Source organism: Apium graveolens, chromosome 3, assembly GCF_009905375.1.
Source record: "Apium graveolens cultivar Ventura chromosome 3, ASM990537v1, whole genome shotgun sequence".
NCBI lineage: Eukaryota > Viridiplantae > Streptophyta > Magnoliopsida > Apiales > Apiaceae > Apium > Apium graveolens.
Window position 1 is genome coordinate 281,263,846 of NC_133649.1, and position 15,440 is coordinate 281,279,285.

Sequence of the window (15,440 nt, forward strand, 5' to 3'; positions counted from 1 at the left end):
AAATACGCTAATTATAACTTATCTAAATATGTAGTGCACACATATATATTATTTATATAAGTGTATCTTTTTTCAACATATAAAAAATTTAATTATATGCACAATTTATTTCTTACTAAAAATATATATATTAAAAACGTATGAGACATATTTTTCAAATTAAAAATTGTTTAATAAATAAGGGAATGATTCGTTTATGTACTATGCTTAATTTATGTCTCAAATTCAATTGTTCAAAATTAACTCTACAAATATTTTAGTAATCATGTTTAAAATTAAATAAATTATCGTTATTTACGACACTCACATATTAAGTGTATGATAAAAGACTAAAGACTTAAGTAACAGTGTTGTGTAGCGGTAAAGTGATTGCTTGTGAATATAAAGACTCTGGTTCAATTCCTCCCAGCTTTAAAATACAGAGATAAATTAGTCATTGCTTGTGAATGTAAAGACTCTGATTAATTCCTCCCAACAACTCTTCAATTCTAAAGAGCTTGAACACTGAACTTTGAAAAGTTTGTCAAATTTTCAAATTCGTAAATTAATTCGTCAATTTAAAATTGGTTCCTACTCCCTCAGTCTCATTAGGTTATTTACGGTGGGAGATGAGAAATCGGTACGCATTTTAAAACTCCTGTAAAACATGGTTTCCTAAATAATTTAAAATATTTTTTCTTTTAAATAAAATAATAATGTTTAAATTTTTATACATAAAAAGAAAATTCTAAAATAAATTCTAAAATTATATTTTATATTTGATTTAAAATGCTTGTCAAACATGAGAAAAAAGTATATAAAGAATTCAGTGGGACAGGGAGAGTATTAATTTCTAGATGATCAAATTTTGTTTCCTCCTTTTTTTTCATAAATTTATGGGATAAAAAAAGTTTAGATGAGTATACGAGATAAGCGAGCAACAAGCTGTGCCGCAGTATCTCGTTGAATAGCAAATCCAATCCTACGAAATATATAATCAGCCGAGTCTGTAGTCATAACATTTATTCATGATATTGTAAACTCTCCTGATAAATTACTAAACAACATTAGATGCCAAGAATCCAAATGTGTCAAATATAAAAGATATGAACACGTGTTGATTATCTTTGCATGCCTGATCATATTTACACACTTTTATTTCAGCTGTTTTTATAGCCGCCCGACCCTTTGGAGTCCATTCTCAAATTCACTCAAAGAAGAAACTCCCATTAAATCAACACACGTATGTTTTCCTCCATTGCAACCGTAAACTAACACATCAGTTGGTCTAAGAGTTGATCTAATTTGCCCAGAGGAGTAAGAAAGTTAACAATCGTTTTTTTTATTTGGAATCTCAGCTCTCAATAATAAATCAAATAACACATCTCTTATCAAGTTATGTCGATATTTAAACCGTTCTTTAAAAAAATGTTTTATGAAAAATAAGTTTTTCAAGCTTTTTGTAAACAAATACTCCCTCTGTCCCAACCATTTCTTTGCACTTTAATTTTTTGGATATCTCTCCCAATTCTTTACATTTCAAAAATTTTCAAAATGTTGTAAAATTTTTATAATATAAAAGTAAACTCATCTACTACTTATTTACACTATACTCACTTTATACATAAAATATTAATCGGTCCCATCATTTGTACTCACTTTTTTAACTTTCCTCCACTATTTTGTTATTATTTTTAACCTTTGTCCCCGGTCCTTTTGATAATAGATCAAAATAAATGAGGGAGTATGATTTTTTAAAAATTTATTTTTTTGCAAAAAAACGATTTTACAATCAGATATAACATCAAATGTAATTTCAAATACATCATACAAACTTAAATGAAACTAAAATTTTTAGTAAATTTTCAAAAAAAAAAAATTAAAAAAAATACTTATGTGATTGTGGTTGCAAACAATATTTTCTGAAATTATTTTTAAAAAAAATACTAAAAGCGCTATCAAACCTGTGAGCAGTATTTTAGGTAATTCGTCCATTAAAATTTTTTAGTCGACTGAGCAGTAACCAGACAGCCCTCTTTCGTGAATTCGAAATCAGCGGGGCTTATAAAAATGGAAACAGCCATATCTTCTATGGTCGAAAAAATCAAACACCTTGCTTCTTCTACGCAGGACTTCGCCGACGGCGTTCTCCGCCGCTGCAACGCCTCTAATCGCCGCAATCCAGTAACTATTTTTTTCCGATTATTTTTCATTTCTCTTTCTTGTATAGTTTTTAATTGCGGGTGTTTAAATATATTTCAGTTATAGTACATTTTTGTTGAGCATATAGTACTATTTTAATTGTGTTTATAGTTTTTCTGGTTTAGGTTTTTATGAATTTTTAATTTGTCGTATTTTTCGTAACTAATGCAATATTGTTTGACACTTTGAACAAACACTTTAGCTTCGTTAAATAGGATAGGCAGGTCAATTGTTTGGTAGTCATTCACTATGAAGCTCAAGTTATTTACACAATTTTTCACAGCCTTGCAAAATTAAGAATTAATTTTAAGCTACATTTCAGTTTGTAAATAAGCAGAATCTCGTGCCTTTCTCTGACTTTGTGGTTAATTAGCTGACTCTAGTCATTAAATAAGGCAAAAGTTCCCTTTGTATTGTAATAGGTTCGTCTCCTTGTACGACAGTCGACAGTAGCATATCATGTAATGTATGCATCGTTTTGTTGATTCGTTCTTTTAATCATCTATAGAATTGCAAACTGGTTGAGACTAATACTAGAACTATCACAATGTTGTCTTTGCTTGAAATATAAGATACTATTTTCACAGTCTGGGTAAGATTTATAAGAGCTATTCTGATATTATTGGCTTGACAGTACGAAATTTGAATTTGATTTACTTACTCTGTTGCTACTAATTTATAGACCAAGGGTTTCCTTTAGACAACCGAATGATCAAAAAGGTACTTGGAAAGTGAAAGTTTGTATGAACAGCCATATAACGTAAGGCAGTTAAATTTGCTAGTCTTGCAACAGATACTATGTTTTCTATACAAAAACTCTTTGTTGGCTTGTTCATGCAAAATTTTGTAGATCCTACTTTGTTGTCGACTATGAAATATTGCTTTCAAATTTGCACCATCCTATCTGTCTCTGTTTCGCTGTTAAATTTAACAAGTTGTTGCATAAATAGAAAAACATTAATTGATTTTTGATGGGGCTTTATATCTCTTCCATAATATGTTTTTCAGATTGAAATCTTGAAGCGGTTGCAAAGAGAAGCATTTTCAGATCTTATGAAAATTAGGGACAGACAAGACAAAGTGGAACGATTGCTTTTGCTTAATAAGACTTCCAAGGGAAGCCCATTTGAAGAAGTCAGCACTAGACTGAGGGGGGATATAGATGTGTTGGCAGCCTTATTAATGTTTGATCGCGTTGATGAACAGCATCAAGATGCATTTAAGAGAGCAGGAATAAGAACAGGTGTCAATTCATTGTTCACTTTTCAGACAACTATTCGAGAAACGGATACTCTCACTGCAGAGTTTGCTACAAGAGGAAATGACCAAGGCGATGTCCTAAGCAGTCCACTTTCCCTGGAAAAAGTTCATTACAAGGCAAATATCAATGATTGGTTCTCTATTGTTTCTACCCCAGTGGGAGCTCAATGTAAAGATTTTGCAATCAAGAAAAGTTCTTGCCAGGTAATTACTTGGTAGTGTCAGGTGTATCAAATTTTATTCCTGGGGTTTTTATAATATAATATTAAAGTTTCTATTGATTCTTAGAATCTGATTAAATACTAATTGGTGTCATGCAGTTAGAGAATTTTGCATTGTGTGGATGTGCAATTATTAGTCACGCTTAACATAAAAGTTCTGTTAGCAACTAATCATGAGTGGACAATATTGACCAATATGTGCATGCTTATTGAGTTACTGTCGGCTTGTAGTTAGTGCTTTTGATTGTTACACTTTTTAAGAGGCAAACGGGAAGCTGTCAATGAAGTCGTACATTAGATTAGCTAGATTGGCCTCTATATACGTGATTGCGACTTTTGTTGCATACAAATCACTTGTAAAGATAAAGTTTGCCAAATATCCTGGGATTCCAGTTTCTTACCTCAGCCTTGTTTTTGTTGCAATAAATTATTTTTAGCCTTCTCATCTCTCGTTGTGCTTTGATAATTTTATTTTGCAGGAAAAGCGGCCAACAAAATATTCATTTTCTGGTCCTCCTTTCTTGAATGAGCAGAGTGGCGGTGCTATTGGCTTAATGGTTAAAAAATCAAATGTTGTTGCTTCATTGGCACAGTTTGTCTCTGAACTAGGAATGCAGTCTGATTCAACTGGACTTGGCCATTGCTTCAGCACCTTTGGGCAAGTTATGTGTCAACTTTCAGGAAGTACAAAACTGTCTCTTTTAGGCATACATCGATTTCCTAGATTTTCAAAGCAGCAGGTCAAACTTGGAACCATGGTGTTTCCTGTAGGAATATTCAAACGTGACAAACATCCTGAAAGTTCGGTTGGAACATCTAGTTCGTCATTTCTGACAGATACTGAAGAAGATTTTCCTTCGGGATCAATAGCGCTCACAGTAGAGACAGAGCTTGATGATAGTACTAAGATGGGAGGTTGGATTGAGATGAAAAAATCAAATCCAAGACATGTAGAGTGGGCTGTTACAATGGCTGATACACCAGATGATGACTTTGGATGGGGTTTAAGCCTAGGTGGATTGGTCCAAGGTCCAAAAAGTTGGGACCACTTCAAGGTGGAAGCCTTTCTCAAAATGAATTTGAGTGAAAGATTTAGCTTGCAACCGGGTCTTGCTTATGTTGTCGACGGGACTACTCGATTTCCTGTCGCTACATTGCGTTCTACATGGTCACTGTAAAATTTCGACTTTGTGAATAGTAGACGGGCATATTGATATTTTTATGATATATCTTAGTCTCAGACTCGATGAATGATTGATTAATGCACATTTTATACTTGTGTTCCTCAAACTTGATACTAGGCTTTTTTTAATTAAAAAAAGAAAAAGAAAAAAAGAGGAAGGGAACTACCTATTACTTGTAGTTTCTTTCATGTGTTGGTGGTTCTTGTGTAAATTTACTTTGTTACATCAAGATTACAAAATGATGTATGACCACGACACGGAGAGAATAGAAAACTCAAACAATATCAGGCAAGTAGGCAATATATGTTATGTTACATGTGTACTGAATGCTGGACCACATACTAAAATGAGTTAAAATTCAAACAACCCAGTGAGAATAATTCAGAGTTGATCAACTTCCATTGAAATTGAAACAGCTCAAAATGATATTGTGCATGTTTAATCTATAGTCGGGTGAGGTACAATATGAACATTATCATATACTTTCGTGTTCCATGACATAAACCTTATCATATATTATACAAAAATATGTACAGCATACGATGATGCAATAAAAGAAATGAGAATGTGCAAGTGCAACCTCTTATCTCGGTCACATACTGTGCCAACCACAGGGGATGGGAATTGTTCATTAGGTGCATTGCAAATCGAGGGAAAATTCTAAAGTATGAAAGCAACAGGGATATGATTGAAAAAAACCGAAATACTGCAACACTGTTATAATACAATCAAGAGTCTCCGTACTTGTGTCTCCATTAATTATTAGTTAAAATTCAACATTTAGAACCAAAGCTTTAATCATGATATCATTCAGCTAGGACTAGATGCTTCTAAAAACAGGATTCTGTCTTTAAGTTTTCTTGGCCTCGGCATCCTCTTCATTCATCTTCCTTTCCCACTTGCGCTTTTTGAAATCTGCCAACATTTGTGGCATTTTCTGCATCAATTCAGCAGTATTGGCTCGCTTCTCTGCAGATATCCTATCACACTTGTGTCCTTTCCTCTTTGTTCTCATTTCTTTTCTTTTTGGATCATATGGCCAGTCTTCTCCAGCAAGCAGAGCTTCTTTGCGGACTCGGGCTCGATGGCGGGCACTAATACTACTATGTTTCCAAGCCCCAAGGTGCCAATAACCCCAAACTCCCTTTGAAAGATCTTCCTGGTGTTTCAGAAGCTTCTCTCTCCAAGGATACTGGAAATCTCCCACTGATTTTGCTACAAATTTTATCGCTTTACCAGCCATTCTCAGAATCCTAACATCAAGAAGTATTTTCAAATAGTTAAAGGTCTGAAAAAAGTGAAAATTATGAATTTATTTCAACTGAACAGAAACAAGAAGCTACAGTTCTTTTTAAAGGCCATATTCTTTATATCACTTTCTTTATCATTTATCTCATACATGAGAACTTTTAATGTGAAAGACTGTCAAGTCTTAAGCCAAGGCGGTGATATAATATTGGAGATCAAACTAAAACCATGAGAAAAATATCACAATAAAGACCATATAGAGCATTAGAATTCTTTAATAAGAATGTACAAGTTTCCCCGTTTCTATTTTATCTACAGATTTTTAACTGTTAGGAATTTGGAAAGTGAGTTTCTTATGTTTGAAGGTAAACTCCATAACAACATAACAAAAGTAGATTTTTATTTCAACTACGATATTTTTTTCATTGTTTAGGGTGAGAGCAATCACCAAGTCTCAATTCTCTCCCTGTTGCTTTCATTTTCTTAATTTAGTCTCAATGTATCTTACAATGTCAAAAAAACCAGCTTGCATCCTACAATTCTATAGATACAAGGAAACAAATGTTAAACCAACCGAAATGTTATACCAAATCAAGGCTATTCAAGACTCAAACTCTAACAGACTACACAATGCAAATTACTGATATTTGACCTCACTAATATATTAAAACAAAACAACTACTAGTATCACAAATATCCTACCTAACTTATAAAAAGATCAACGCCTCAAACTTCCCGATAAACGCCTCACTAACGTGTATCACATTTCTGCCTAGAAGGATGCAATAAATCACTTGTTCACATTTCCCCTCTCTAACGATACCAGTAGGATTTATGATTTATATAAACAGATTCGACAATAAAAGACTAGTCGAGTAATCCTAAAATCTCAAAACAAGACACGAATAACATATTTAGATTTAAAGTGAGCATTTCGGATTTCCAATCAACTTAAATTCATTTATTAAAAAAATCAATAGGTGTAGAAAAATGAGCTGGGCATTTTAACAAACAGCATAGCTACAATATCGAATTTTGTTTCGGAGTTGAATTTAAACGGAGATGCGAGTCTGTTAGATGTGATTATGTGAATACATACAATACATAAATAGATAGATACATATAATAATATATAAATTTTTGGACTAACCTTTCTTCACTTCAGATGCGCCTAACCAGTGCTTCTGTCTTTGAGGGGCTGAGAGAACCTAGCTACGATTATTCTGTCTATAAAATACAAAACAAAACAGAATAAAATAAAATAATTTAAAACCAAAAAGAAAAAAGAAAAAAAAAAGTTCCGTTGCCGGGAATCGAACCCGGGTCTCCTGGGTGAAAGCCAGATATCCTAACCGCTGGACGACAACGGATGCTTGTTGAAATCAAGAACGTTTTTAATAAATACTTTTAAAATTTTAGCTTTAACAATGTAGCTTTCTTATCTTACCTCACTCACCCTCTTTATTTCGTTCTTCAGTTCAGGTTGGCTGGGTTAGACCAAATAAATTAACCCAATTTATTATATTCAGTTAACCCTAAAAAATATATCTAATTCAACCTTAAAATTTATACATTGGACTGTGTCGTGTCGGGGATCAGGTTATTATCTTGTCTAAATCACAAAGTAATTTGAGAAACGAAAGTTGTACAATTTAAAACATTGTAATCAACTTTGAATTGTCTTCACATAACATACATACGGATGTACATGAATCGTTCTATATAATAATTATTTGACGAGGAACGCACAAGACTCAGTACCTTGATAAACGTATTATATTGTTCAAATAATAATAGTTTACCATATTTACCACACTTGCAAGTCATCCGAGAGAAAATATTTATAATTTAAAGTTCGAATATTATTAGTAGACTAAAATAATTAGTTACCAACCTTATTGTAAGCATCATCTATTACAACACTATAACAATCACTGAAGTGCAAAATTGACTCCAACTTATGGACACTTCTATAATTTTAATTTATTGGACTTTGGTTTGGGTCGAATAAGGGTTAAAATTTAATAAATCCTAACCAAACCCAATATATTCGGGTTAATATAAATTATAAACTCAACTATATTTCTGATTTCACGGCTCAATTTATTCAATTGAAATAAGAAATGAGTTGGGTCAATTTCACTATCTGATCGATTTTTTGTTCACCCTGCTAGAGTGTCCACAAAGTAAGTTACTACAGAATCGATAATACATATTCGTATCACCAGCAGAAATTATTATGACTCTTTTATAGTATAGAACGTGTACTCCATTTGAAAATCTGTTTACTTCCATCATATTTGTATATATACCTGCAAAAATGTACCGAAAAACCATATTACCAGAATCACAAGTATAACAAACCTTTGTTTTTTAAAAAGTCAGCTCAAAAATCTCAAGTTACTCTCAAGTAACCCTTCTTTTCCTCCACTTTTCAACTTTTAACTACTTAGTACTATAAATGAACTTTAAAGTTACACGTAACTAATTTCAAACCTATCCAAACAAGATCCAACACACTCTTTGGATATGGTCTTACAATCCTGGTAAAAAGGCCATTCAAAATCAACCAAAATCTCTATCTGGAAAACCCAACAAAAGCAAGTATTAAATATAAGATGTAAAGGTTTTCCAAAAGAATCATAACAAAGTAGAGAACTCCCAATCAATATTCAACTTTAACCCAACATAGCTCTACATAATTATTATAATTCTCAAAATTCCATCTTTGAAGATGGCATCACTCAAGATGGCTGTTGCTCAGGTACATCCTTCACTGGATGTTTCAGCTAATATCAACCCTTCGACCGATTCTGACTGAGTAATCGGTTCATCAGATGATGTAACTCTACGTGGTTCTGCATCTGAGTGTTCTACGGTCTTGTCCGTACTAGTGACATTGTTAGATGTAACCTTGTCCAACTGGACTTCTTGAATGGAAGTTGCCAGCATGACATCAGTTGACGGACTTTGAGATTGCAAGCCAATGTCTGGGGAAGCCTGACCAACCGAGGGAATCCATTTGCTCCAATTTTCACGTCTCCTAATCTTGTCCCCCTGCATCACGAAACAGATTGAGAACATACACACTGAAGAGCGCTTGTACTGAAATTGGGAAAATACATTTTATAACCCAACACAAAAGAGGGGGTCACTGCTATATGTAAAATCACTTGACTGCTATCATACCCACTTCCACTGGTAAAATGCTGCACAAATTGTATACATGTACATATTTTGCTGCATCACCATACCAACTAATAACATCATATGTAGAGTATCCCGAAGACCTCCGTCACCTTTAAACAACAATATGTACGTAGTTCACCATATCACAACTACACATGCACCAAAGCATGTTAACATTCATATTAATTCCATGGGTAGGGGCGGACAGTCATATCAAACAAGAGAAATGGATGACCCGGTCCAAATTATATGCCTGCACGATAATAACTAGTAGAAAAATTTAAAAATTATGATCAGAGTTTTTAAAAAATGTAGATTACAGTAAAGACACCAAAATCCATGAAGTCTGGTCAGTGACTGCAATGGTGATATTGAAAAGTAAGGCATCGAAGGGGATTTAGGGCTAAGATATAAATTTAGAAAGAAACGAAAGGGGGACTTTTGCTATTTTTACATCTCTTTAACCTGCCTGTGTAGTTTACTCCAATTGCAGCACTTCATATTCTATTCCCAGGTTTTAAAAAGTTTAAATAACAAAAACACTTGAATTAATTCACATGTGCAGTTTCACTATTATGTGAAATACATAAAAGGATAACTTGCACTACTGCCGATCAGATCATAAATTGTAAGTTGCAACCCCAAACAACTTCTTCAAGTGTTAATTTTTTAAATGTAAAGAAATAATACACTCTGCTGCATATGGAGTAAATTATGCAGGCAGCCAAATAACATATTAGGTCACAAAAGTTAAAACACAAAAGTCCCCCTTTTGTTCCTTTACTATTGTCTTAATCCCCAATGCTTCCCTTGGAGACACTGCCCACACATACAAAGGATATGAGGCATTTTCAGCAATCCATCTTCTCACTCTCCAGTCATAATTAGAAATTTTCTATTTTGTTATTTGTGATCATATTGGAGGTCCCTTGTGATTGGAAAAATTACATGTACTTTTCTTGCTTTTTAAGGTCGTTTGTTGGCGAGTAATGTGGACATGATAGTGGTATTGGTCGCGGCATGCCGTGCCGGATTTGAGAACATGTAGAAGTAACCCATACACACGGTTGAATTATCTCACAAGCCACAACTAAAAAAAAATTACTTGGGAACAGCCAACACTTAAGAGCTTGTGAACACAACTAAATAATACTTTAAAAAGTTATAAGCTATCCACACATACTAAATAAATACAAACAGTCTGCAATATACACTCTACACAAAGGTATCACAAATTAACAATATATTAGCACATCACAAGACTTATGAATGTCAATGAGAACATTCAATCAGGTAATATCTTATCTGAAACCTCATGTAAAACTTTACCTGTACTTCCACCACAGTTGATGCTGCCAAAGTATCTAGAATCAACTGAACATCGGTTGTCAATTTTGAAACCTGACATACCACAAAAAAGTTTAACGTGTTTACAGCCAATAAAAACAAACATTGATGAAGATGGCCAGTTTGTAGCGAGTGATATATTTGAAGGATTCAAAGTTCAAGTAACTAAAAATGACTTCGTCACCGTCATCTGATATCAAAGTGGTAGTATTAACATGAATCTAGAAAAATATCAAGCGAAACAAACTCTTAGTTTGAAGGTAATATGACTAGAACAACGCCAACATCTTGCTAGCTAAATCAATTGCCTTGACCAGAACTTTCTGGCCTTACAAGAGAAATTTAAATAAAAATACACAAACTTTTAAATTATTTCAACTTCGATACGAATCTGACTACTACAATTTGAGGAAAGAGAAGGCATCTAGAGGTAACTTCTTATTGGCGAGCAACTGTTCATCTGTTCCGGATGTGCCTTGCCCGTTTCTTCTCATTTCAAATCATTATTTTACTAAAAGAAAAGATCTTAATATTCTTGTCCTTTTCTGAAACAAAATCTACAAATTACCTTGTCTTACATAGAACACTTAGAATCCACACGCAGATATAAAACTACAATGTACCGCAACCTGAAAGAGCAAGGCACAATAGCCTTTCACATTTTATTTTTTGTTTCTTAATCATTTTTCATTCTCTTTTTCTAAATTAAATAAAGAAACCATTCAGAACAAAAAAGTGTTCCAATATTAAGCAAATTTTAGAATGTCTTGCAATTTGTAAGGTTGGTTTATATTTCTGTAAAATAATTAGTTTTCTGTTCATTTACGAAAACACTCACTACACAGTATATAAAACAAATTACTCAATAAAAAAATCTTCCTACATGCTCATCACCAAAATTTTTACGGCAAACATAATCACATTTGTAGATCTTTCAGTTAACATGGAAGAATGTAATTTAATAATGTAAACGCAGAATGAAAAATTAAGAGACAGATCTTTACTTTGCAAGGTGCTAACTTGCCAGACAAGTAGAAAACAATATTACCTACCAAAAAGGATATATTTGTGTGTGTTCTTTTAATGACCCTTTTTGAGGCTGGAAGAGCAACGAGAAAGTCAAGCTCAAGATAAATTTACATATACACTTAAAGGAAAAGAAAACAAGAAAACATATAACGTTATAGAAAGGAACTTTCAAACATATAAAAAAATCAGTTTGAAATTGAAACCAATACACCTAGTTTGTTTACTCATATCTATGAAAGATAGAAAACACACACATATAAATTTAAACCAAAAATCCCTTGTTTCATAGTCTATCACATACACCTCTACCCCCAGTTAATATAAGTTGAAACTTTAAGATTCAGTAAAGGCCTTCTTCTGTCACTATTAATATTTCAACTGCATGAGATTATATAAATATGAAGTGCAAAGAAAAGGACGGGATTTTTCCTCTATTGATTGCGACTGTTCACTAACATAATAAGTATGAAAAACAAAATAGAAGATACTAAATTACTCGGGAAGCCTGGTTTTACTTCTTTATTCAATACATGTAAAATAATCATAGCACAGCAAACCTCTGCACCTCTACAAACAAACATGTGGGGAGGCACACTTATCTTGACTCCGACAAATTCAGTCAAGTCAATTAGAATGGCATGTATAAAAAATATTACTTACTCGACGAAAGCTTGCTATAGAAGTGATAGATACCCAGGTTTTTCTCGACTCGGCGAAGTTCAATTAATTCAAGGAGAATTTTGACATGTATAATAATAATATTAATAATAATAATAATAATAATAATACTAATAATAATAATAATAATACTTACTCGACGAAAGTTTGCTATTAAATTGATAGATACCCATCCCTGATCGTCCATATTTGACCTCAAGAAGTCATCCTTGACCAAATTAGCATCACTGTACCAAACAAATATAATACAAGCTTAATCCCGATATAACAGGATTACATATTTGATGTCATCTAACTATCTAAGGACTATACTTCAACTACTTAATTTACCTGAAATAATAATCAATCTGATTGAGTAGCAAAATCCGCAGATTCGGATCAATAACAGGAAAATATAAATGAGGTGGTGGTGGAAGAACTAGCGGGACACCCCTGTAAGAGTCCGGAGGCATTGGTGGAACATATAAAAATGGAGGGACCATATCTACAAAAAAAATAAACATTAGCTGATTAGCTCCAATGAAAAAATGTGGTGTAATATCAAGCCCTTTAAACTTACCAAAAGGCATAGGATTCCCAAATGGTCTCACATGCCGGGAAGGGATGAAAGGCATAGGTCCTGGCAATGGTGGTCTTGTCAAACCCCGAGGAGGGGGTGGTGGTGGTGGTGGAACCATCGGATTTATATGCATGTCTCTTCCAGAAGCGTTCCAATCGCGGTCTTGGTCACGCCTGATTCCATACCCATTGTTATATCCTCCATCTCCACGGGGTCGGGGACCAAAATTACTCCTTCTAGAAGGATGTCGTTGCGAAGAATGATCATTTGGATGATACCCAACACCGCCTCCAATTGGTCTAGTATCCAGGTTATTACCCAGGAACGGAGAAGGTTCTCTAATAGGCAACTCCATCCCAGGTGGTGGTAGATTCCCAAAAGGAATCGGAAATGGAGGTGGAGGGGGAGGGGGTGGTGGGCCTGGGGGGCGACTGAAGTTACCCTGCCCTGATCCCTGCCCTGATCCAACCCCGGCATTCCCATTTTTCCTATTATTTTTTTTGCGATGATTCTGTTTGTGAGTATGATTGGAACTATGGTGTCCATTAGCAGTCACTTCTTTCCGAGGCACGGGAGATATTACTGGTTCCTGTATTAAAAACAATAAAACGACGACAATCAAATTCAAGTAAAACACGAATACTTCTACCATCACACCATCCAATTAAAACAAACCAACATTCCTCAAACTTAATATCCACCACCTACGTATAAAACTTCAAAAGCAACACGCATTCATAAACGAAACAAACTCACTCTCGAAAAACACAAGTAAATTTACATATAAATTTAAACTATCACAAAACATACCAAAAAACATAAAGAAACAATCTTATACATTTTAATCATAAAAAAAATGCAGAAACCATAAATAAATAAATAAATAATTTAAAGTAATGAACCTGAGGAAGAGAGATTAAGCCATCAGGTAAAGGCTTCGAAAAACTGGGCGAAACTTTCGGACTCGCCCGAGTTGACTCACTGATAGTAGGCCAAGCAACACCGCCCATAACAGTACCAGTCTCAACGACGTCGTTTACGCTTTTCCACACAGACTTCTTCGCGACATTGTCGTTACTAAAATCAGAAATCTCGTCGGCGGCGGCGGTGACCGCCGGCGGGTTCATAATTAAGTCCGGCGGGAGGGACGTAGCCAGGTCGGGTTCGCCGCGAACGACTTGAGTCCAGGGAGAGGGGAGTAATTTCCGATGAAAATTAGGGCTTTTAGGAGAAGAAGGAGTAGTAGTAGTTAAATCGGCGGCCATAAGAGAAGTGAAAAATTAGGGCTAAATATATATATATGGGGTGTGTTTTATGAGTTTTACTGAATTGGGGGGTAAAATTGACTGGGGGGTAATATGAGTAGGGTTTCAGAGAGTGTGATTAGACAAGGTGTGTGTCATAATAATGAATGAAAGGGGTGAGAGAGATACAACAAATTCAATACATACGCGCATCGATTAGTTCATCTCTCTCCTATCTCTCTCGATCTCTCTCTCGCTTTTACCGTTTTAAAAGAGTTTGGTTTGGTTTTGGAGGACTCACTCTTGTGGCGTCGTTGGTTGCTGGTCAAAAAGGTAGGTCGTAGGTTTTAAATGACCAAATATCCGGTTCGGGGTTTCTTAATAAAATTAATTAATGACTTAAATGGGTAAGTATGGTTAGGGGTGAGCAATCGATGGATTTGGGCGGTTCAAACCGAACCAAATCAAAATTACCACGTTTTCTAAAATTCAATTCGAAACTAAATCATTATGTGAAAAATTTAAATCAAACCAATCCATTTAAAACTGTTATTTCCCAACAATGTAACAACAAAATTATAGAAAGGGGTTGAATAAAGTTCTGGTTTCTTTTTGCTTTTCTAATAAACTATTCTGGAAATATACAATTGTGTTTGTGAATATGCAAGAATACAAATAAAGCTATTAGAGTATTCTACTAACACAAAATAAATAAACACAAGTTTAAAAACTTTTTGGTGGATTTCCACCCGAGATGTATATTTGAATAAATCTTTGTGATGCAAAATGCACACAACTGCTTACAATTTTTTGTTACAACTTAAAACTTTAGAATACTTTCTAAAAAATAAATCTAGTTCTTTCTTGTTCTACTTGTTATGCTTAGTTGTTGTAAAATACTTGTTACACTTAGTTTATATATCCATCAAGTTTACATGTGCAATAAGACAAGAATAATATTCCTATCGGTTAGGTCCAAGCACATGCTTCTTCATTTCTCTGTCTAATGCAATCCAAGTTAGATACAACATCTTTGAACGAGCTTGTTTTGCATGAAAATTAAAATGCTTCATTTTCTTATAAAACTTGCAATCAGGCTGCCACGTTCTTTTTGTACACTATCAACTCATGTGACTCTGTTAGCTTCTGTCAAGTCACTATCAACTTTTATCTTGTTGATTATCCGTTGAAGCTTCACAGATGTTATTCGTTGACACTATATTAGTGTCATCCGTTGAAACTTTCTTGATAGCATCCATTAACAGCTCTATCTGATATCCGCTGAAGACCTCTTGACTAG

General features: G+C 34.1%; 3 protein-coding genes and 1 non-coding gene across 4 annotated transcripts; 1 reads left to right on the forward strand and 3 right to left on the reverse strand.

Annotated features, from left to right (window-relative positions):
• The first annotated feature begins 1,966 nt into the window (after positions 1 to 1,966).
• LOC141713457 (uncharacterized) lies at positions 1,967 to 4,947 on the forward strand. Its single transcript, XM_074516886.1, has 3 exons — positions 1,967 to 2,163; positions 3,190 to 3,645; positions 4,142 to 4,947. Exons 1-3 carry the CDS (start codon positions 2,050 to 2,052, stop codon positions 4,838 to 4,840), a joined length of 1,269 nt encoding a protein of 422 aa, XP_074372987.1. The 5' UTR covers positions 1,967 to 2,049; the 3' UTR covers positions 4,841 to 4,947.
• A 567-nt stretch (positions 4,948 to 5,514) lies between these two features.
• Positions 5,515 to 7,352, reverse strand: LOC141713458 (uncharacterized). The gene is made up of 2 exons (XM_074516887.1): positions 7,245 to 7,352; positions 5,515 to 6,099 (listed from the first exon to the last, which is right to left on the reverse strand). Exon 2 carries the CDS (start codon positions 6,087 to 6,089, stop codon positions 5,697 to 5,699), a length of 393 nt encoding a protein of 130 aa, XP_074372988.1. The 5' UTR covers positions 6,090 to 6,099; positions 7,245 to 7,352; the 3' UTR covers positions 5,515 to 5,696.
• Positions 7,353 to 7,392: 40 nt separating this feature from the next.
• TRNAE-UUC (transfer RNA glutamic acid (anticodon UUC)) lies at positions 7,393 to 7,464 on the reverse strand. Its single transcript has one exon. It is a non-coding gene; the product is annotated as a tRNA-Glu (tRNA).
• A 1,242-nt stretch (positions 7,465 to 8,706) lies between these two features.
• LOC141713459 (la-related protein 1B-like) lies at positions 8,707 to 14,444 on the reverse strand. Its single transcript, XM_074516888.1, has 6 exons — positions 13,799 to 14,444; positions 12,897 to 13,485; positions 12,668 to 12,821; positions 12,474 to 12,564; positions 10,613 to 10,684; positions 8,707 to 9,151 (listed from the first exon to the last, which is right to left on the reverse strand). The coding sequence occupies exons 1-6, from the start codon at positions 14,159 to 14,161 to the stop codon at positions 8,855 to 8,857; spliced, it is 1,566 nt and encodes a 521-aa protein (XP_074372989.1). The 5' UTR covers positions 14,162 to 14,444; the 3' UTR covers positions 8,707 to 8,854.
• Between the last annotated feature and the right edge of the window lie 996 nt (positions 14,445 to 15,440).